This window comes from Hyperoodon ampullatus, assembly GCF_949752795.1.
Source record: "Hyperoodon ampullatus genome assembly, chromosome: 3".
In the NCBI taxonomy this organism is placed as follows: domain Eukaryota; kingdom Metazoa; phylum Chordata; class Mammalia; order Artiodactyla; family Ziphiidae; genus Hyperoodon; species Hyperoodon ampullatus.
In genome coordinates, this window is record NC_136916.1 from 145,555,930 (window position 1) to 145,578,039 (window position 22,110).

The 22,110-nt window shown below is 35.0% G+C and overlaps 1 protein-coding gene across 1 annotated transcript in view; it reads left to right on the top strand.

Annotated features, from left to right (window-relative positions):
- Positions 1 to 4,166: 4,166 nt before the first annotated feature.
- PALS1 (protein associated with LIN7 1, MAGUK p55 family member) overlaps positions 4,167 to 22,110 on the top strand; it is a 70,911-nt gene continuing 52,967 nt past the window's right edge. The window contains exons 1-2 of the mRNA XM_079699350.1: positions 4,167 to 4,221; positions 10,776 to 11,187. Of these exons, the coding sequence (XP_079555476.1) occupies positions 10,821 to 11,187 (367 nt within the window). The 5' untranslated portion in view covers positions 4,167 to 4,221; positions 10,776 to 10,820. The remainder of the gene's footprint in view (positions 4,222 to 10,775; positions 11,188 to 22,110) is intronic.

Below are 22,110 nucleotides of genomic sequence, written 5' to 3' on the forward strand. Positions count from 1 at the left end.
TTTATATATTTTTGCTTAAATTGTTGTCACTAGTAATTTCTGAGCTAGTACTTTTCATGACTAGCCCAAATACAGTTGACACTTGAACAACATGGGTTTGAACTGTGCAGGTCCACATACAGGTGGATTTTTTTCAGTAGTAAATACTATAGTATTACAGGATTCATGGTTGGTTGAATCCATGAATGCAGAACTGCGGATATGGAGGAATCACCTATACGGAGAACTGCCTGTAAGTCATACATTTTCCGCTGCACAGAGGGTTGGCGTCCCTATACCCGTGTCATTCAAGGGTCAACTCTATTTGAGTTTTGACTTGTATTTACTTAGTTTTACATATAGCTAAATTTCTTCTCTGTGAAGATGATGTGTGGGGCATTCATTGTTGGAAACTAAAATTTTTGTATTGAGTTAAACATTTATTGAGTAAATAGGTTTTTTTTAATGTGATGTCAGTATGTGATTTGGTCTTCTTTTAAAATTGGTTTTGTTGAGATATAATTTACATGTAATAAGATGCAATTTTAAATGTGTAATTTAAAATCAGCTCAATAGGTGTAACTTACATTAAAATTCAATAATTTTAAGTGTTCAGTTTGATGAATTTTGAAAACAACTTTATCGAGGTATAATTTACATTCCATAAAATTCACATGTTTTACAGGTACAGTTTGAGTTTCATTAAATTTATATCATGTAGATATCACTGAAATCTAGTTTCATTACACTTCCATCCCATAAAAAAATTCCCTTGTCTCCTTTTGTAGCTAGTTTCTGCTCCCATCCTCAGCTCCAGGAAACCACCAAACTGCTTTCTCTAACAGCACTAATTTTACCTTTCCTAGAAATTTCATTACAAATGGAAGTCATACAGTATGTACTCCTGTGTCTGGCATTATGTTTTTGAGGCCACCCATGTTGTTGCATATATCAGTAGTTCATTCTTTTTTTATTACTGAATAGTATTCTGTTTTTTTAATTTATCCATTCACCAGCTGAAGGACATTTGGATAGTGTCTAATTTTAAGCTATCATTATTAATAATGCTTCTATGAATATTCCATATAAACCTCTGTGTTTTTTTACAAATAAAAATATGCATTTATTTCTCATATGGAATCAGTGGGTTATATCATAAGTGTATGTTTAACTTTTTAAGAAACTGTCAAACTGACTACCATTTCATGTTCTCACCTGTATTAGGGTTTCAGTTTCTCCACATCCTCTCCAAAGCTTGGTATTGTCAGTCTTTTAAATTTTAGCCATTTTACTGTGTTTGTAATGGTATTTCAATGTGTTTTTTAACAGCTTTATTGAGTTATAATTCACATACCGTGTACAATTCATCCATTTCAAGTGTACAATTCAGTAACTTTTAGTATATTCAGAACTGTGCGACCATTACCACAATCAATTTTAGAGTCTTTTCATCACCCCTCAAAAGAAACGTGTACCCCCCTTAGCTATAATCCCCCCACCCCACCCCATCAGCTCTAGGCAATCACTAATTTACTTTCTGTCTCTCTAGATTTGCCTATTCTGGATATTTCATAACTGGAATTATACAGTATGTGGTCCTTTGTGACTGGCTTCTTTCAATTCTGTATTTAAAGTTCATCAGTGTTGTAGCATGTATCAGTACTTTCTTTTTATTGCCCAATAATATTTCATTTTGGATATACAACATTTTATTTATCGGTTGATGGACATTTGTTTTTTTTTCCCACTTTTTGTAGTAATAATGCTGCTGTAGGGCTTCCCTGGTGGCGCAGTGGTTGAGAGTCCGCCTGCCGATGCAGGGGACACGGGTTCGTGCCCCGGTCTGGGAAGATCCCACATGCCGCAGAGCGGCTAGGCCCGTGAGCCATGGCTGCTGGGCCTGCATGTCCAGAGCCTGTGCTCCGCAACGGGAGAGGCCACAGCAGTGAGAAGCCCACGTAATGCAAAAAAAAAAAAAAAAAAAAAAAAAAAAAAAAAAAAAAAAAATAATGCTGCTGTAAACATTTTTGTACAAGGTTTTTATTTGGACATGTATTTCATTTCTCTTGGTTGTATACCTAGGAGTGGAATTGCTCTGTGTTTAGCCTTTTGAGGAATTGCCAGACTATTTTACTGTGTGGCTGCACCATTTGACATTCCCAACAGAAGTGTATGAGAGTTTCAGTTTCTCCATATCCTTATCAGCACTTGTCTTTTTGATTCTAGCCATCCTAGTGGGTGTTGTGGTGTCTCATGGTTTTGATTTGCTTTTCTCTGATGGCTAATAATGTTAAATGTCTTTTTATGCACCTATTTAATAAAGCCATTTGTATATTTTCTTTGGAGAACTGTCTATTCAGGTCCTCTTCCCACTTTAAAATCAGACTATTTGTCTTTTTATTACAGAGTTGTAAGCATTTGTTACATATTCTACACACAAGTCCCCCATCAGATAAATGATTTGCAAACATTTTCTCCCATTGTGTGCATTGCCTCTTCACTTTCTTGATGGTGTCCTTTGAAGCACAAGGTTTTAAGTTTTGATCATGTCTAATTTATCTATTTTCCTTTTGTTGCTTGTGCTTTTGATGTCCTGTCTTAAGAAACCATTGCATAATCAAAGGTCATGAAGATTTATGCCTGTGTTTTCTTCTAAGAGTTTTGTAGAATTCTTACATGTGTGTTTTTGATTCATTTTGAGTTAATTTTTGTATAAGGTGTGAGGTAAGAGTGCAACCTAATTCTTTTGCATGTGGATGTCTGGATATCTAGTTGTCCTGGCACCATTTAAGAGACTGTTTTTTTCCCATTTAATTGTCTTGGCACCCTTGTTGATAATCAGTTGCCTGTAAATGTTAAGAGTTTATTTCTGGTCTCTTAATTCCATTCCATAGATTTCTGTCTATCCTTAGGCCAGTATCTCATTGTGGTTTTAATTAGCATTTTCCCTAATGATTAATGGTGTTGAATATCTTTCCAAATGATTATTTTTTGCCATTTGTATATCTTTGGTGGTCAAATTTCTTGCCTCTTTTTAACAATTGTATTATTTGACTTTCTGAGTTGTAAGAGTATTTATAGTGAATATAAGTATTTTGCAAATATTTCTCCCTTTTTATAGCTTGCCTTTTCATTTTCTTAACAGTATCTTTTAGTGGCATATTCTGGGGTGGCTATTCTGCTACTTTTTCAGTGGATCCTAAAAACCTTGTGGTAGCAACAGATCTTTGCAACTGATTGGATAATAAGGCTTGAGGAAGATCTTGGAGATAGTGCTATAATTAACAATAGTAGGGAAGAAGTTGAGGTCTGTTTGGGATATATTGAAGTTGAGATTCTGGTGACATCCTTGTAAAAATGTATTTTCTGTTGCCTCAATCTGGAACCCTTTATTTCTGGATCTTCCCACAACTGACTTTTTTTTTTTTTTTTTTTTTATCATTCAAGTCTCAGCTTAACTATCATCTCCTCAAATAGGCCTTCCCTGACCATCTTATCTAATGTTGCCCCTTCCAAACATCACTGTCTATTGTATAACCCTGTTTTACTTTCTTTATACTTCTTTCTCTGAATTCATCTTATTGTGTATTTGCTTTTTATTATCTTTTACCCTGTCAGAATGTAATCTCCCATTAGGACAGGATCCTCTTCTCTCTTGGTCTTCAATGTAGCATCAATATTCTCCCCTCTGAATTAACTGTGGTTCTTGTCTGTCAGATTCTTTTTGAATCTTTTTGGATCCTAAACTTCTCGTTTTCTTGGCTTTATGAAACTATTTGTAAGGTTTTAAATGGATCCAGAAGTTGTAGTTAGAACAAAGAAAAAAACCAAAAACTGCATTTTTGTTTGAGCCTAACCTAGAGATAAAAAAAAGTCATTAAAAATAATCTATGAAAGGGTCTTGTGCTTTTTTTAAAAGCTTTTAAACCAGTTATGTTTACCTCTTTCTTATCATTGACTTCAGGTAATTTATATTGATTTTAATTGATGTTCATTAGAGATGGGTGTATGTACCTTTTTATTGCTTTATACCGAGAAATCCTAGTCATCTGAAAACAGAATTGGATATCATATTGAATTAACTTTTCTCTCCCATTCCCTCCCTCTAAAAGACACTACAGACTTTTACACTTGATTAATTGTCTCTTTTCTGTTTTACAGAGTAAGAAAGTTAGTCTGAGTTCTGTGAAAAATCAGAGAAGAACTAAGGATAGTAGCCAAGGACTTTCCCATTTGCATAATGTAAGTTCTTTTCACTATTCTTGGCCTGAATTTTGTGTTAGCTGACAAAGCTGTTTCTATGGAAACAAATAGTGCAACTTCTTAGAATGTCAGAGGAATGCTGATCACTTAAAATGAGACTTCCCAGCTGCTGGTCAAAGGGCATTACTCCTGGGAGAAAGGGAGGAAGGATGAATTGAAAAAGAAATCTAGAGTTCTAAATGCTAGTGTAGACCGACTGTGTTTATGCATTTGAAGTATATGTTTTACATATCCCTTTGCCTAAAAGTTAGGATACTGATTATATAGAGACTGGTCTTCCTGCTAACAGTTCATGTTTCCCAGCTCTCACACAAATGGTTTTGTTTCTTGGTGTGGAGTTTTCAGTGGGCCTATATCCCTCAGGGTATTTCAGGCCCCCCAGTCTCAATCATTTGTACTTATTGAAGCTTATTTGGCTTCTTTTTACCCCCTTCTTCTATATTCAATTCACATAAGCAGAGCCCTTTCTCTCCACTAGTTCAAAGTTAACATTGAAATACCTTTGGCCTGCGAGCCTGAAAATTCATTTTCTTCTTTTGTGGAATGTGTAAAGAGTTTTGCTTTGTTTTTAAAATGTTTCTTTCTTTTTTTTTTTTTTTTCCATGGGGGTGTGGGTATAAGCTGGGACTTTGATTAGGATTTGAAATGTGGGCCTTTGAGGCATTTTTAAAACAATTTATTTATAATTAGAGGATTGAGATGAGAGGAATACTCTTAGGGCCAGCAGCTTGTAACTACATTATCTGCATAAGTCAGTCTTTTATTTACGTATAAGGAGGTAATTCTCTAGTTCAGTCATTTACCAGCCTCCACATTGTCAAACAAAGGACTGTAGGGTTTTTTTTTTCTTTTTTTTTCTGAGAGTGATAGAATAATTCCTTTGGACTGGTTCTCTTTCATTGTTTATTGTTATGTGATGACTACATAAATGAGCTAGAATATTCATGGTTTGCCTGTTTAAAAATTATAACGATCTTTAACGCTAAAACTGTGGGACACAGCATAATGTTTCTTTGATTCTGGAAGAATCTGTCATGGACCTCATGAATTAACTTGTGAGCATTATGAAGTCTTTTGGAGTGTTGGTATGGTGAGATCATTATCTAACTGGGGTGATCTGGAAAAATTTCTTGAAGGAATAGTGATTTGTGGTAGATCTTGAAAGCAGAAGATGAAAGGAGGAGCAGTTCTTATTTCTTAGTTCGCAAGACATTTGGGCAGGAAGATAAAGATATGGGATAGGCAGGCACAAATGAGGAAGCTAACTTAGAAGGCTTGTATAGGAAAGTAGTAAAGGATACAGTTAGAAAGTTTGGATTTACCTTGTGAGTTTGGACTCTATTCTCTAGGCAATATGAAAGCCATCAGATGTTCTGAACACAGGAGTAATTTGCTCATATGGTTAATTAGGCGTTAATCCCTAACTAGTTATCAGGGCTATAGAGATCAATAAGACAGATCCTTGCTGATTAGATCATTTACCTGTATGACGTATAATCACCTTGAAATTGTGTCTAAAACTAAGCCCGTAATGCCCTTTGATTTATCTCCCCCTCTATCTAATTCTCCTTCTCTTGAATTTTCCACCTTAGTTAATGATACTGCTGTCCACCTAGTGACCCAAAGATAGTGGCCATGAAGTAACACTGCCTGGGTTCATATTCTGAAGCCTCCAGTTTGCTTGCTCTTATACTAGGCAGTGTCACGGATTCAGAGATGGGTCGGCATGGTTCCTGACTTCCAAGCGTTTCTAGTCTGGTGGGGCAGACAGGCAGAGATACAAATAGCTGTAGTCGAGTTTGATCAGAGATGTAATAGGGATTGTGGTATTTCAGAGGAGGCACATATCCAGTTTGGGAAATTATGGAAATCCAGAGGAGACTGTATTTGAGCTGAGACTTAAAAGGAAAATAGGCAAGGATTAGATCCTAGGCAGTTTGGTTCTGGAGCCTGTACTCTTAAACATTGTGCGGTCTTGGGTAACTGGGAAGATACAGTAGCATTGATTAGAATTGAGAATGGAGGAAAAGGATCAAGGAGAATAGAGGGGATTAAAGGGAAATATGAGTTTAATTATGGACACATTAATTTCTAGATCTCTGTGAGACATTTTGGTAGATAAACTAGTGGGCAGGGATCCTGTCTCTGTAGCCCCAGTACCTAGCCAGGGGTAAGTGCTCAACTAAATTTATGTTCAGATCACCGCTTTTTTCTAAATCTTTGATGGCTTTCTTACTGCCTTGAGATTAAGGACTTATATTTAAGACCTTTCATAAGTTGGACCCAGTCAAATTTTCTAGCCAGTATTCTCTTATACAAACTGACTGCTATAGTTCAACTAGCTTTGTTTGTACTTTTTCCATACCTTTAATTTTTTGTCTTTAGTTCATATGGCCTCTTTCTTTTTCCTTCATCCTGTCTTCAAGACCTGCTTCAATCCCCATTCCTCATTTATAAAACAGGCATATTTGGACCTACTTTTAGAGTTTTAGTGAGGATTAAATGAGTGAATACTGTGTGAAGTGCTTGCAGTAGTGTCTGGCATAGAATTATGAGCTCAGTAAATGTAGTTTTTGTTAGTACTACTACTACTACTACTACTACTTCTACTGTTACTACTTCCTTCTCTTCTTTTTGCCCTGCTATATGAAATATAGACACCAAGTTTTAGGAATTCTGTAACCTACATGCTTCTTTAATATAACTTTTCTTCATTCTCACTATCTTAAATTAGTTCAGGACCCCATTTCTTTCTTTCTTTCTTCCTTCCTTCCTTCCTTTCCTTCCCTTTCCTTTCCTTTCCTTCTTTTCTTTTCTTTTCTTTTCTTTTCTTTTCTTTCTTCTGCATTGGATCTTTGTTGCTGCATGCTGGTTTTCTCTAGTTGCGGCGAGCGGGGGCTACTCCTCCTTGTGGTGCACGGGCTTCTCACTGTGGTGGCTTCTCCTGCTGTGGAGCACAGGCTCTAAGCACATGGGCTTCAGTAGCTGTGGCATGTGAGCTCAGTAGTTGTGGCTCATGGGCTCTAGAGCGCAGGCTCAGTAGTGTGGTGCATGTGCTTAGTTGCTCCACGGCCTGTGGGATCTTCCCAGACCAGGGCTCGAACCCTTGTCCCCTGCATTGGCAGGCGGATTCTCAACCACTGCACCACCAGGGAAGCCCAGGACCCTCATTTCTTACAGTTGCCCTCAAACTGGTCTCATTGCCACCCTTCAGTCTATCCTCTAGTCTTCTACCAGAGTGATATTTCTCTAAAAGTGAGTGTGATCATGTTAGTCCCTGCTTTAAATCCTATGATGATTCTTACTACTTTCAGGATAAAGGTCAAAGTTTTTATCTGTTACTCTTCTCCATCTGGCCCCCTGCTTGCCTTTCTAGTTTTATCATTATCCATGTATGACATGCTCCCATTGTCCCATCCAGCCATTTTGCATTCCGTTCTACTTTATGCAAGTGCCATATTCTCACGCTCTTCTTTCCTTTTGGTCTTGTGTTTCCCTCTGCCTGGAACAGACTGTTCTATCTGGCTAATTTTTAGTTGTTTTTTTGAAATGCTGCTGGAAGAAGTGTGTCCTATGTCTTTAGGGTTTGCTATGACTATCACAGACTAAATTTTAGAGCCCATCATCTGAATTTATAACATTTCTAAGTTCAGTTGAACAAATACTTAATGGACATTTCCTATATGATATGTATTGTGTTAAGTACAGGGAAGGTATAAAAATAAGACACGAATGACCCGTTTTTAACAAATTTAGAATCTAATGAGGAGAAATCAACTGGGAAGAATAATCATTCATTTTCTTTGCTGTCTCTCCCAGTGGACTATGAACACTCTAAGGGAGATGACCAAAATGGAGATTTAAGTGAATTAATATCAGGTTGCAGAAATTTTTCTGAGGGTAAAAGACTAGATCCAGATAGACAAGCATGATTATAGTCCAAGCATGAGAACTCTGACTGAGATCACCTGGCCTAGTTTCTCTTGTGTGATTGTAATTTCCACCTCCATGATTTAGTACAGTGAATATGGACACAATCTTATAATTTTTAAGCTAAGTTTTAATTTCAGATCATAATTTTTGTAGACTAGCATATATATAAATAAAAAATACTCATGATTAAATTTGATTTTTAATATCGCATAAATGTAGTAAGGAGAGAAAGTTGAGAGTTTTAATTTTCTGGAAGTACATATACTCCTAAATTTTTAAAATTAAAATTAAACAGCACTACAGTAACTCCTACATAAATTTCTGCTTACTTATAATGAAAATATGAAATAAGATAAATTTGCATTTGCATATAATCAGTATTACAAAACAAGAATTATCTAACATAATTTTTTTAATATATAAATTTATTTATTTGTTTTATTTTTGGCTGTGTTATGTTTTCGTTGCTGCACACGGGCTTTCTCTGGTTGCAGCGAGCGGGGGCTACTCTTTGTTGCGGTGCATGGGCTTCTCACTGTGTGGCTTCTCTTGTTGCGGAGCATGGGCTCTAGGCTTGCGAACTTCAGTAGTTGCAGCACGCGGGCTCAGTAGTTGTGGCTCGTGGGCTCTAGAGCGCAGACTCAGTAGTTGTGGCACGCTGGCTTAGTTGCTCTGCAGGCATGTGGGATCTTCCCAGACTAGGGCTCGAACCTGTGTCCCCTGCGTTGGCAGGCGGATTCTTAACCACTGCGTCACCAGGGAAGTCCCTATCTAACATAATTCTAATAGCTCTCGTTTTAATGAAAAAGAAGGCAATTTAATGATAAATAAGGTATTTCTATGTAGATCGCATAATTATAAAAAAAAACAGAGAGCTATAATTTGGATGGAAGACAGAAAGATCTACCAAAATTCTTGTGAAAATGTAATTTTAGTGGCTCATGTAGCTTGCATCTATTTTCCTGATTATTGGTCTAGTGGTTTTCCTGGTAGTCTAGGTGGGTTTGTGTTAAGCAGTCTGTGACAAGATATTTGCTTGAGAGAAGATTGACTGGCATTGGGAATATTGTCTGAAAACTCAGCTTTTGCTTAGTTGGCATGTTCTCTAACCAGCCTATTAACTGGAGTGCTACTCAACTCAAGGAGGTAGTAGGTTTATTATTGTAAATATTTTTAAAGTCTTGAGCAAAAGAAGACTAATTAGATTTAATGTGTGGGTTTGCACATATATAAACAGTCTGCCTACTTATGCCCAAGAAATGGCTTGATGAAAAGCCATTGTCATCCAGTAAAATATTTTTCTTGTCTAAAATATGTTGAAGGATTTTTAAAATAGGAGAATCAAATTAATACTAAGAATTAATATAAGTATAAATAGTTTTTAGTTCTAAAACTTTATCTCATTTAAAACTCAGAACAGGGGACTTCCCTGGTGGTCTGGTCGTTAAGACTTCGCCTTCCAATGTAGGGGGCGTGGGTTCAATCCCTGGTTGAAAAGCTAAGATCCCACATGCCTCGCAACCAAAAACCAAAACATAAAACAAGCAATATTGTAACAAATTCCATAAAAGACTTTAAAAATGGTCCACATCAAAAAAATCTTAAAAAAAAAAAAAAACTCAGAACAATTCTATGAATAGATTTTCCAAAGGAATCTAAGGTTCAGAGAGAGAAACTAGTCTTAAATCATAAAGCTAGAGGAAGTAGCAGAGCCAGAATTAAAATTCAGTCTTCTGGTCTCCAAGTCCAATATGTTCTTGTTTGCTGTATAGTGCGACTTTAAAACATTTTTGAGTGGTAACAGATACTACCGTTTTCTCTAAATGAATCCTCATAAAGAATTAACCCTAATTCTTTTTTTACTGCCACCAGTTATAAAGACTGATAACTGACATAGTCTTTTTCTCACTTAAGGTAGTTTTATCCTGTAGATGCCTTAGCTGCTAATTAAAATTTCTTTTACATTGAGTATCTTCTTCATCTCATAAACTCCTAAAAGTGAATTGTCTCCCACAGTGCTGCCTTTATGTCGAGTCAACAACATGGCTTGCTGTATGCCAGTTTCTTTAGCAGTTAACTAGGAAGGGATTTCAATCTCATGTATATTAATTGAGCATAAAGGATTATGTTGAGACAACTGTAAAGATGATTAAAATACCTTTACACCTTAAATATCTCATTCTCTACTAAACTAGTAGCCAGAACCTTCTTATTTCCTTGCTGTGTTAAACTTTCTAATACATAATTTTTCTTAGCTGTAAAATTAAACAGTATACTTGAGAGGGTACTTTTTTTTCTTGAAACACCTTGTTTTCCTCAGATCTATAAAATGAAAGGAAAATATTTAATCTATATAGCAAGATAATATTATATACTTATGAGATATTTTCTATATTGTGTAGAGATAGAGATTGGAAGTGGACTATGTAAAAAAATCTACTTTTATATTGTAATTCTTATACTTTTTTTCCCCATCTTTCCCCTTAGATTTCCTTCATGGATACATTTTCATAGCATTATTATGTGATGTGAGAAGTTTTTTTTTTTTTTTTGAAGTAACATGGATTTTATACTACAGAATCAAGAGATTGGCTTTATAGGAAAAATTGAATTATAAAAAGTGGTACGGGTTTTTATAGATAACCATGACAACATCCCATATGAATGGGCATGTTACTGAGGAATCAGACAACGAAGTAAAAAATGTTGATCTTGCATCACCAGAGGAACATCAGAAGCACCGAGAGATGGCTGTTGACTGCCCTGGAGATTTGGGCACCAGGATGATGCCAGTACGTCGAAGTGCACAGTTGGAACGTATTCGACAACAACAGGAGGACATGAGGCGTAGGCGAGAAGAAGAAGGGAAAAAACAAGAACTTGACCTTAATTCTTCCATGAGACTTAAGAAACTAGCCCAAATTCCTCCAAAAACTGGAATAGATAACCCTATATTTGATACAGAGGAAGGAATTATCTTAGAAAGTCCTCATTATGCTGTGAAAATATTAGGTAAGTAAAAACAGTAGAATAATAGAAAATGTTTTGCTTTTGTTTCTCTTGCCTTAACATAAATGTGTATAGGAAGGAGGAGGGATATAAGAGAATGTAAGTAATAACAATTTGAATTCAGACCAAGATCACTTCCTTTCTCGGAGAGGCTATATGACCATTGTTTACTGTTAGCCATGTAGAGCTAAAGCACATATCCTAAATGTTCAGTCACTACAACATAATTTTTATATCTAATCTTTGAATTAAAAATTTCTGTATGAGGCCTAACTTTTAAAGCCTTGAAATTCATGTTTTATTTCAAACTCAAACTTTTATATCAAAATTACTGAAAAGTAGTTTTCAGATTTTGAATTTCTGATTTCCTTAAGGTTAGTAAAATAGTAATAAAATTAATATATGTAGCTTAACATTGATTTGATTTTCTTTAATTAATGGCTGTTAACGAGAAGAACTGGTGCTATTCCTATGGCATAATACACATAAAACATGGCTTAAAAGTCCCTATAACTAACTATTCCCAAATTTCATTTTGTGAAGAAAACAAAAAAACTAGTACCATGAGATATTAATAGATATAAATAAAAAAGAATTCTGTGATCAAATGAATTTTGAGAACACTGGGTTAAATAAGTTAAACAGCTTCTTATTACAGTACTTCTTGTAGCCTTTAGAATCTAATAGGCATTATGAATCTGTAAGAGAAATTGATGTCAAATGTGTGTTTCCAAACTTAAAATATTTCATAATTGAACTTACTGCCCTCTCTTCCTACACACACACAGGAGAGATTCCTGAACTAGTGTCAGTGGTATACATTAACTTGTGTTCCCTTAAAACCAGGCTAACTAAAAGGAAGTATTTTATTTCTTAGTGGTTTATTATTTATAGATGTGAAAAGAGAGACACTTCACTTTTCTATGGAAGGAGAGGGTTTTCGTTGTTGTTGTTTTGCCATTTATTTAAGTGTCTATTGAATCCTGTACTAGATGCTGTAGCAAATAGCTTTCTGTTTAGTACCCACAGTAGTCCTGTTAACAGGGCTCTGTAATATCCATTACAGAAAAAGAAATTGAACCTCAGTTAAATCACTTGTGTAAGACTCCATGCTAAGTGGTAGGGCCAAGTTTGAATTTGCCTAATCTGGATATGCAGTTGATGTACTGCAAAGAACAGAGGGTTTGAGTGGAGACTGATATCCAGCCTGCTCTTCACTCACTAGACCAGAGCTTTGGCTACCAAGAGTGGAACACCTTTTTCTGATTTACTCAAAGGTACCATATGTACTCTCTCTGTATATAGTATACCATATATATTAAATCTATAGATATAAAGGTACCATATATACTATATATGGTATATACACCATACATACTAAATCTAGTCTAGAACAGTTTCTACTTTATCACAACATCTGCTTCTTTTCTTTGCTATACATTTACTAAGGATCCACATTTCTTGACAGAAAGCAGTATGCACAGTTCTCTGTGACTTAAGAAATCATAGGTGTGTTCAGTCATAGTGAAGTCTGCTAAATGCCTTCAGATGAAAGGCATTATAGTGAAAACAGAAAGATGACATATTTTTTAAAATACATTTATGTGAAGGAATTTTATGCTCTTTTTTCCTAAGAGTTTTGTTAAGAGTAAAATTATTTCATTCCCAATTGCCTCTTATTGGCCTTCATCTCCTACCACTCCATTATTTTTTATTAAAATATTCTGTAAATATGCTCTGTGACTTGGAGAAAGCTTACATTGTAACATATCCAACCCAAGCCTGGATTGAGTCTTCTGGGTTTCTGTTTAAATTTCTTTAAGATTAATGTATTTGTCCATTTGCTTTAATTGTATGAGGCATAAAAGTCCATCTAATAGACAATATTCGTGTAATTTCCATGAGGAAACAAATACAGCTTAAGCCAGATTCACTTAGGGAATTTTTATTTATTTTTTTACCTAACCACAGAAAATTGAAGACCATTTCTCTTAAATTTTTTGCTTTTTCCTATTTCTTTTTTTATGCTGCTTGGTTAATTTTTCTACAACTATAGATTAAAGCACAGATATATTTTCTTCCAACTTGCAATCCAGTGTGGTTTTAAAAATTATCTTTGTGCAATCTTTGAATGTAAGGCTGTTTAACATATTTTATTTTAAAGTAATTTGAAATGTAGTACCAGGTACTGTAAGTCATTTCTTGGTTAGGAGAATATTTCATATTTTGAGAAATAAGTGATAGATTTAATTTTAATACACTCAACACAAATGTGTTAAGTGTAGGAAACATGAAAAGTTATCATAAGTTATAAGGTTGTTATTGTCAGTCAAATCTTCAGTTTTTGGATATACTCAGTTTTACGTTTTCATTTTAAAATGAAGTATATTAGCTTTGTGTCAGACATTTTTTTTTCCTGTTTATAATTTGCTAACACATCAGACTACAACAGTACTCCCTTAAAGTTGTATGAGTCTCCCTGCCAGTGTTTTGATTAATACACACATGCCAGGAGACAACTTCTCAGCCTTTTTCACAGCCAGAAACAGCAACCCTGTTTTAAATGAGGGAAGGATGGGGCAACTGATTTATTTCTTTGAGAGGGAGCCTTCAGTTTCCAAATGATACATCATCATTTATCTGTGAGTAGAGGAAATTCTCCTTAAAGAATTGAAAATGTGATTGGAAAGGTTAGATTCCTTAATTATCTGGGTGGTGGTTTTTAATGAACGTATTTATAAATTCGGCACTGTATAATAATAAAAATGCAGGGATGGAATTAATAGAAAATATTCAGAAAGGATAAACTGAATTTTCTTATTTAAAAGCAGTTAGAATCTTATTGAAAATTAGAAAATAGTGATGTGGAAATTTCAAATGAATAATTAATATTAGTAGTATAAATTATAAGAATTTTGATATATTAGGGAGGCTTTCCGTAAAATTGGCACGAGTTATTCAAACTTGCTTTGCTACAAATACAATATCATTGTCTTGTTCTCTTTCATAAGTAAAGCAAGCTACCTTGTGAGAAAAATTCTGAGAAAAGAGCAGAATGCAGGTAAGATGAGGTAGAGTAGGATCATCTTCAGATGTCTTTAGATTATAGATTTCACTGTTTGATTGATTTTTATAGTCAAAGATAAGTAATTTGGGGCCAGGATTGTGGACAAGTAAATATAGTAGACAGAATATTTAAAGGGAATAAACTAGGAAACATTGCTGTCTATCATGGATGTCACTGTATGATTATCACACTTTTGAAGAGACCTTAGGAAAGGCATACACACCCACCCATCACACAACCATGGTGAGCTCTCTGTTTTGTGGCTAATAAGGAGATTCTTGAAATTTGTGATTAGGGGCTTTCTGATTTACACCAGCTGCTACTAGTGTTAAGAAAAAAGAAAAAATTAAAAAGACACACCAAGGGGAAGAAAACTAGGATGAATAAAATATTTTTGTAATATTAATAATACCATGTTTCAGTCTTTATTAGTATCTACATATTTTTTGCCAGGTGTCTCTGAATATTCAGACTTTTAAGTCAAGAGTATTCTTGTGTTTGATGTTATAAAATAAAATATTTCTTCCACATTTGTTTCTGATGTTATTTGACTTTTGATTGACCATGGGAAATGCTGGAATTTTGCTGGATTGTGATAAACTTTTTTTAAGATTGGCTTTTAAAATAAAGTTTATTTAAAGGCAACAAACAAAATTCCAGTGCCAATAAACCTTGAGTTCATACATTTCTGAGAAGTTAGTTATTCTTGCTATTAAATTTTTGCTCAACTGCTATAGATATTTCCAAACTTTATTAGCCATTCTTTGAGAAATATTTTTTTTCTGGAAGTGAAATGATTAGACCTATTGGTATTATGTTTAATGTTTAAAATGTTGGGACATTTGACGATTTTTTGATTTGTTCAGATTGCTAAAATTAGAACTAACCTAAAATAAAGATTAAAAAATTCATTAGAATATGTGTATAGTCATGTAATGTTTGGTTATTAAATATGCATAATGCTACTGAAAAATAATTAACTGCTATACCATTTAGTCTTTGACACAATGTGTCAAAACTTCATTGCACCTATTAAGTATTAATAGGTTTTAACTTTTTCCCCTTGCAAAGACTTGCATCATTATATGTTCAGAAATGCATGATATCATTGCATATTGGTACAGGGATGCCTGGAGTCAAATGTAGAGTTTAAATACTTTTTACCTTCACTTGCTATTGACCTTTGACAAGTTACTTAAGTTTCCTGAGCCTCAGTTTCTGTATTTTCTTGAGGACCAAGTGAAAACACATAAACATGTTGCACATTGTAAGTTTGACTAAAATTTAACTTTTGTAAGGACCAGAAGCTACCAGAGATCATCTAACCTTTTAGTCCATGAAATTAGTTTGTGGATCTTAACCAGTAATTTTTTATTTCATTTTTTAAAATAACAGCTTTACTATACCATAAAATTCACTCTTTTAAAGTGTACAATTCATGAGTTTTTAGTACATTCACAAGATTGTGCAGCCATCACCATTATTTAGAGTGTTTCCATTACCTCAAAAAGAAACTCTGGACCCATAAGCATTCACTCTCTATTCTCTCCTCCCCCTAACTCCTGACCACCCTAACCTACTTTCTGTGTATTTGTTTATTTGGGACATTTCATCAAACTGAATCATACAGTATGTGGCTTTTTGTGACTGGTTTCTTTTCACATAGCATAATGTCTTCAGGGTTCATCTGTGTTGTAGTATGAACCATTACTTCATTCCTTTTTATGGCTGAATAATATTCCACTGTATGGAAATACCATGTTTTGTTTATCCATTCATCTGTTGGTGGAATGTTTGGGTTGTTTCTACCTTTTAGCTATTGTGAATAGTGCTGTTACAAATATTCACATATAATTTTTTGTTTAAACATCTGTTTTCAATTCTTTGGAGTATATACCTAGGAGTGGAATTGCTGGATCAAATGGTAAATTGTGTTTTAACTTATTGAGGAACTGCCATATTTTCCCCAGTACCTGCACTATTTTACCTTTTCATCAGCAGCATGAGAGGGTTACAGTTTCTCTACATTCTTGCTTCTATTTGTTATTATATCAATACGTCTTTTTAATTTTAGCCATTCTATCAACCAGTAATTTTTTTAAGAACTAGAAAAAAATAGAAGATATTAAGGTATATTATATTGCATGTAAGTATTTATAAATTTTTATTTCAAATAGGGATGTATATACTGGGTTGAGAAATTAAAAAATATACAATTTTAATGGATCACTAACGAAAGTTTGAGAAATAATATCCAAGTCAAACCCACTCATTTTATAGAAAGGCCCAGAGACTTGAGATGGATTTTCCAGTGATATATGTTGCAGCTAATAAGTGATCCAAGTCATAACTAGGACCCAGGTATTCTGCCTTCAAATTTGGGTCTTTTTCTTGCTCACCAAACACATTTCAGTTTTGTCCAGAGAAAAATCATGAAGCTTTTGTACTTGATTGAATACTAGTCATTTCAATGATATTTTTCCATTGTCTTATATTTAGGGCTAAGGTTTTTGCTCTGCCATCTCTCTCAACTATCTTTGCTTGTATGCTTGTCTAGAATTTCTTTTTAATTTGTAACCCAATTTTTTAATGATTAATTACTGCTCAGGGTGTTTCATGAGCTTCTCGTTATTTTTAATAAATGCACTTTAACCTAGTCCACTGAAAACCAAAGCTCAGAGATCTGAATTTTATGTCCTTAAATTTAAAAAGAAAAAGGAAAGGCAACCTATCCCTACTTAAGCAAAGATTTCCTAAATGAACGTTCGAATTTCGATTCAGTGGATAGATGTACTGGAAACTGGTATAATCTCCTCATACTCAATACTATTAAGTTCCTCATCTGAATAGTCAATTTGACTGTACAGTTTAGGGGAAAAGAAGAAATCTTCAAAAGTTTTCAGGAAAAAGTCATGAAGTTGGTTGAAATATAGAAATTTCTGAGGAGAGGTTAAAAGAATTGGTATTATTTAAACAATGAAATGGAAGAATATTAATGCTAGAATAGATATGTAGAAACTGTTTTCACGTGGGGTAAATGATAGCAGTAAGTGAAAATAACAAAGCTAATCCAAGGTAGATGGTTATCTCCATTGCTTTGAAAGATCTCCAGAAATGGAGATTCCTTAGCTTCCTTGAGTAATTTTATTGTTTACCCTTACTGCCAAACAGTTCTCCAGAGTCTTGGGTGTTTGAAGATAGAATTTTCAGATAGAACAACTCTTGGTGATTGCTTTCTGTTGCCCATTTTAGAGTCTTCATTCTTTTATATTTTAGGCCGCCAGGAGAGGGCCAAGGGGAGAGGAGAGTGTTTGGGGGTGGATTTGTGGGCTTATGTGTGTGTTTGTATTTATCTGATTAATTGTATCCCAAAGCCAAATGTAAGTGATTTTTCTTGCTTTTAGATAATATGTCCTCTCTTTTAACATAAATAATCAAGATTTAACTGTTGTATGAAACGTTAGAGGAGATGGGAAACTTAAAACAATGTCTACTGAACATCAAATAAGAGGAAATAGATCAAACTGCAGGACAAGGCATTTGAACTAGATATAAAGAACTTGTGCTTCTAGGGAAGTTGCTACAGACTAGAGTTTATCACCAAAGCCAGATTTGCCATGCCCGCCTTTGCCTTCCCCTCAGCACAGTGTCCGTCCGCATTTCTGTCTTCCCTCCATCCTGCCTTGTTCTGGGTACTGCTCTTCCTCAGTAACCCCTTCTTTGTTCACTCCCCACTCTACACCTGTGTCATTCTTTCTTGGTAGCCCTGTGTTCTTTATTTTTCTCTCTACTTCTCTGTCCATGTGGTTCTTTTTCCTTGTGCCTGTTGTGTCTCTGTGTATGGGAATGGGGAAGGGAGCCTCTGATCTCCGTACATGGGGAGTCTCTGTTCTCTCTATAGTCTGTCCTCTCTTTGTTGTCTATCTTCATCATTATTATAGAAGAGGGTACATATTTGACAGGATGGATTTAGCTGCATCTGATTAGATTTTTCAAATTTCCTCTGGAATTGCACAGAATTTCGAAGAACTTAGGTGGTTTTCGTTTAAGTAGCATGTAATCTAATTACTACATAATACAATGGAACATTTCTTATGTGTAGAAAATTTGCTGTTTTGCATAATATGTATTTGTAAAATGCTTTTAAAGATATACCATATAGGGGGCTTCCCTGGTGGCTCAGTGGTTGAGAGTCCGCCTGCCGATGCAGGGGACATGGGTTCGTGCCCCGGTCTGGGAAGATCCCACATGCCGCGGAGCGGCTGGGCCCGTGAGCCATGGCTGCTGAGCCTGGGTGTCCGGAGCCTGTGCTCTGCAACGGGAGAGGCCACAACAGTGAGAGGCCCGCGTACCACCAAAAAAAAAAAAAAAAAAAAAAAAAAGATATACCATATAGAAACAAAGTTTTTTAAACCTACAACAAAATACCTTTTGAAATTAAGAATTTTTATATGAAACTAAAATGAACGTGTGTCAGAATGAGAATCCCAGAGTTGATATTGCCAACAATTATTTTTCATTATGACATCATACTTAATACCAAAGAAGAGACCTTTTGTCAGAATTCCATTCAGAATTTTCCAATAAAATTTATCATAATCAGTATTTTAAGACTAATGCAATAGATATTTTTTGCTTTCTCTGTGACCTTAAAACTTTATTGGGCAGAGGCAGCATCATTTTTAATTTCCATTAAACTGGTAAACCCTCTGATGAAATTCATGTCTTTATAAATAAGTTTATATCATTTAGTGTTTCATATTTCCTTTTACATATTTATTTGTTTCAGCTACATATGGTTTAATCCATATCTTCTTGTCAAGCTATATATTTATATTTAATGAAGTCTTAAAAACTCTGTCTGGTAACTTAATCTGTTCTCTTTGTTCATTAAACATTTGTCATGGAAACATATTTGAACCTGAAGCATGAGAGTACTTGGGGAGCTTTCCTGCCTAAGAATGCTATCTGGAAAATTTCCCAGCTAAATTGGCCATGAAAGCAGATATGGAATTTATCTGCAAACTGCCCATTTAAATCATAAGTTATCAATTTTGCTGAACTGCTTAGTTACCCAGGCTAGTGCTACACTATCAAAGATATTTTTACAATATTTCTCAAAAAGATACATAGCCTCTACATTCACAACAACTGCAGTTTTGGTTTCTTTGGCTGAACTTTCACAGTGTACTGCCTGGCATACTATTGTGATGTTAGAGTTGAAATAAAATACTCTGAGAAAATATTTGAAGCATAAGACACTTGGTTAAAATAGCAGAAATAAAATGCAACAGTATTATAAAAGTAGCATTTGGAGGGTGTATTATATGTGTGAACATGTACAAACACAGTTAACTAGAGGAAATTCTTCCTACAGGTACATGGTAAAATAGAATGTGTAAGCTCCTTTAAATACTAGTCAGTGTACATTGCATGCTGCTACATTGGGCAGAAAGACACTTCAGGACAGCTTTTCTAAAGCAGATAAATGACATGTCACAATCAAGCCCTAAAATCTAAAAAAAGAAAAAAAATTATCTTTTTTTAAGCCCTTGGTATGGCAGAAAAAGCACTGCCTTAGAAGTTCAAAAAGATTCTTCACCCAGGTGCCATTTTTCTGTATGACTTCATTTTCTCCATCTGTAGAGATTTGCTCTGAACTATGTATGTTCCAGGTTTTGGTGGGTTTTTTTAAATTGGGAAAAGTTTCTCAGATTTTATGAGGATTAAATAAAATAATATATATGTATATATGCCTGTAATACAGATATTGTTCTATGTCTTTCTATTCAGTATTGGCAGTGACCAGTGTGTAATTCAGGCCAAATACATATTTGTAGTTTTTCAACTACAAATAACGGGTTGGTGATATTTCATTGTGAAAGCTGAGCTTAAGTGCAAATGATCTCAATTCAGTCTGGCAACATTGATTAATGCAATAAGTCTGGAGATAACTCCTAAAAAAAGATAATTTCAGTGAAAACAGTTTTTACTAATTAAACAACAGAAATGTGAATAGGACTTCGTAGAGGTTAGTGAATTTGTAAAGGATGACAATTAACAAGCTTAAATTGGTCTTGATGCTAACCTACAAAATTTGAACTTTAAGCCCAGTTAAAGTTGTTATTTCTGGCACTTAGCTTGGTCCTTAAGTTCTCCTGATAGCCTTTACTTAAGTAGTTAGGTACTAAGTCAACAGCCTCTTTGGGCTCAGTTGTATTGTTCTTCTGCTTTCAGCCTTCCTATTCCTATAGATCTTATCTTGGTCCCTGATCTCCTGAGAGAAAAACATTTCCAGTTTGACCCTGAGATTTTTTTTTTCTTTTCTGGATTTTAAACTGTCCCGGATGGTCTTTATGTCTTTAGGATTCCTCAGTATGAACACAATATGAAAAAATTGACCAGATTTACTCTTTCTCTGGAACCTGTATTCCTTACCTAACTTCCTATCAACACGAGAAGCCTACTGATTTCTTAGAATTTTTTTTTCTTTTTTTTTTTTGGCTGCGTTGGGTCTTCATTGCTGCACGTGGGCGTTTTCTAGTTGCAGCGAGCGAGGCCTACTCTTCCTTGTGGTGCGCGGGCTTCTCATTGGGTGGCTTCTCTTGATGCGGAGCACAGGCTCTAGGCGTGCAGGCTTCAGTAGTTGTGGCACACGGGCTCAGTAGTTGTGGCTCGTGGGCTCTAGAGCGCAGGCTCAGTAGTTGTGGTGCAGGGGCTTAGTTGCTCCGCGGCATGTGGGATCTTCCCGGACCAGGGCTCGAACTTGTGCCCCCAGCATTGGCAGGTGGATTCTTAACCACTGCGCCACCTGGGGAGCCCCTCTTAGAACTTCAAAGCAATCATCTCTTTTGGATTAACCACAAAATTTCCTGTTGCCTGTCTGTGCTGCATCTCAGCTGTTAACTGATCTCATGAAATAAGGCCATTGATCTCCAGTTTTATCTCTCATTAAGCCATCCCTAGTTTGGATTACCCTACCTTACTTTTCCTATTTCCTTGCTGGCTTATGACTACAGTGTTTTATTTGTGCGTAAAATACTCTAAAAATGAAAATTATGTGCTGTGTTTACTACGGAAGTAAGAGAGGGCAACAAAAGGAAATACTGAATAGTTGCAAAGGAGGAACTAGAATAACTATAAAGCAGACACAAAAATTCAATATAGCAATCAAGGTTATTTAGTATAGAAGAAAATAGGTGTGAGTGCTTTAGTTATTCCCAAGTATATCATGTCTTAAAATATTACAATAACTGCTGTTAATAAAGCCTGTAAGTCATTGGTTCTTAACCAGAAGGGTACATAGTCAACTTTAAAAAATATATATATATATATATATATAATTAAAGAAGACAAAGGAGATTCTGATTGTGTTTGAGGTAGAACTCAGGACATAAATATCTTTGTAAATTTCCTTAGTGATTCTCATAAATATCCTTGATTAAAAACCATTGTTCTGATATAGCAAGAAAATTTATTTAGTACATTCTGCTTAAGACTGCAGGGATATTTATATAATCTCTGTAATTCTAGTCATTAAGGAAAAGAATCTAGTAGAAAAATGGTCAAAAGATAAGGAGAAAATCAATGAAAGAAGAAATATAAATGACTGTTAACCTTGTGAAAATACATTAAATGTCACTACTAGACAAAGAAATACATGTTTTCCTAACCAGATCACCAAAAGTGAAAAATTTGGGCTGTTTGTAGAAACAGGCACTCAGGTTCTTTGGTGGTAGGAGTATGAGTTAGTACAAATCTGTAGGGCAGTTCGGCAATATGTATCAGAGTTTTAAATGTTTTTATTATTTGATAAATAATTTTATCCTAAGAATTTATTCTAAAGACATTGGAAAATA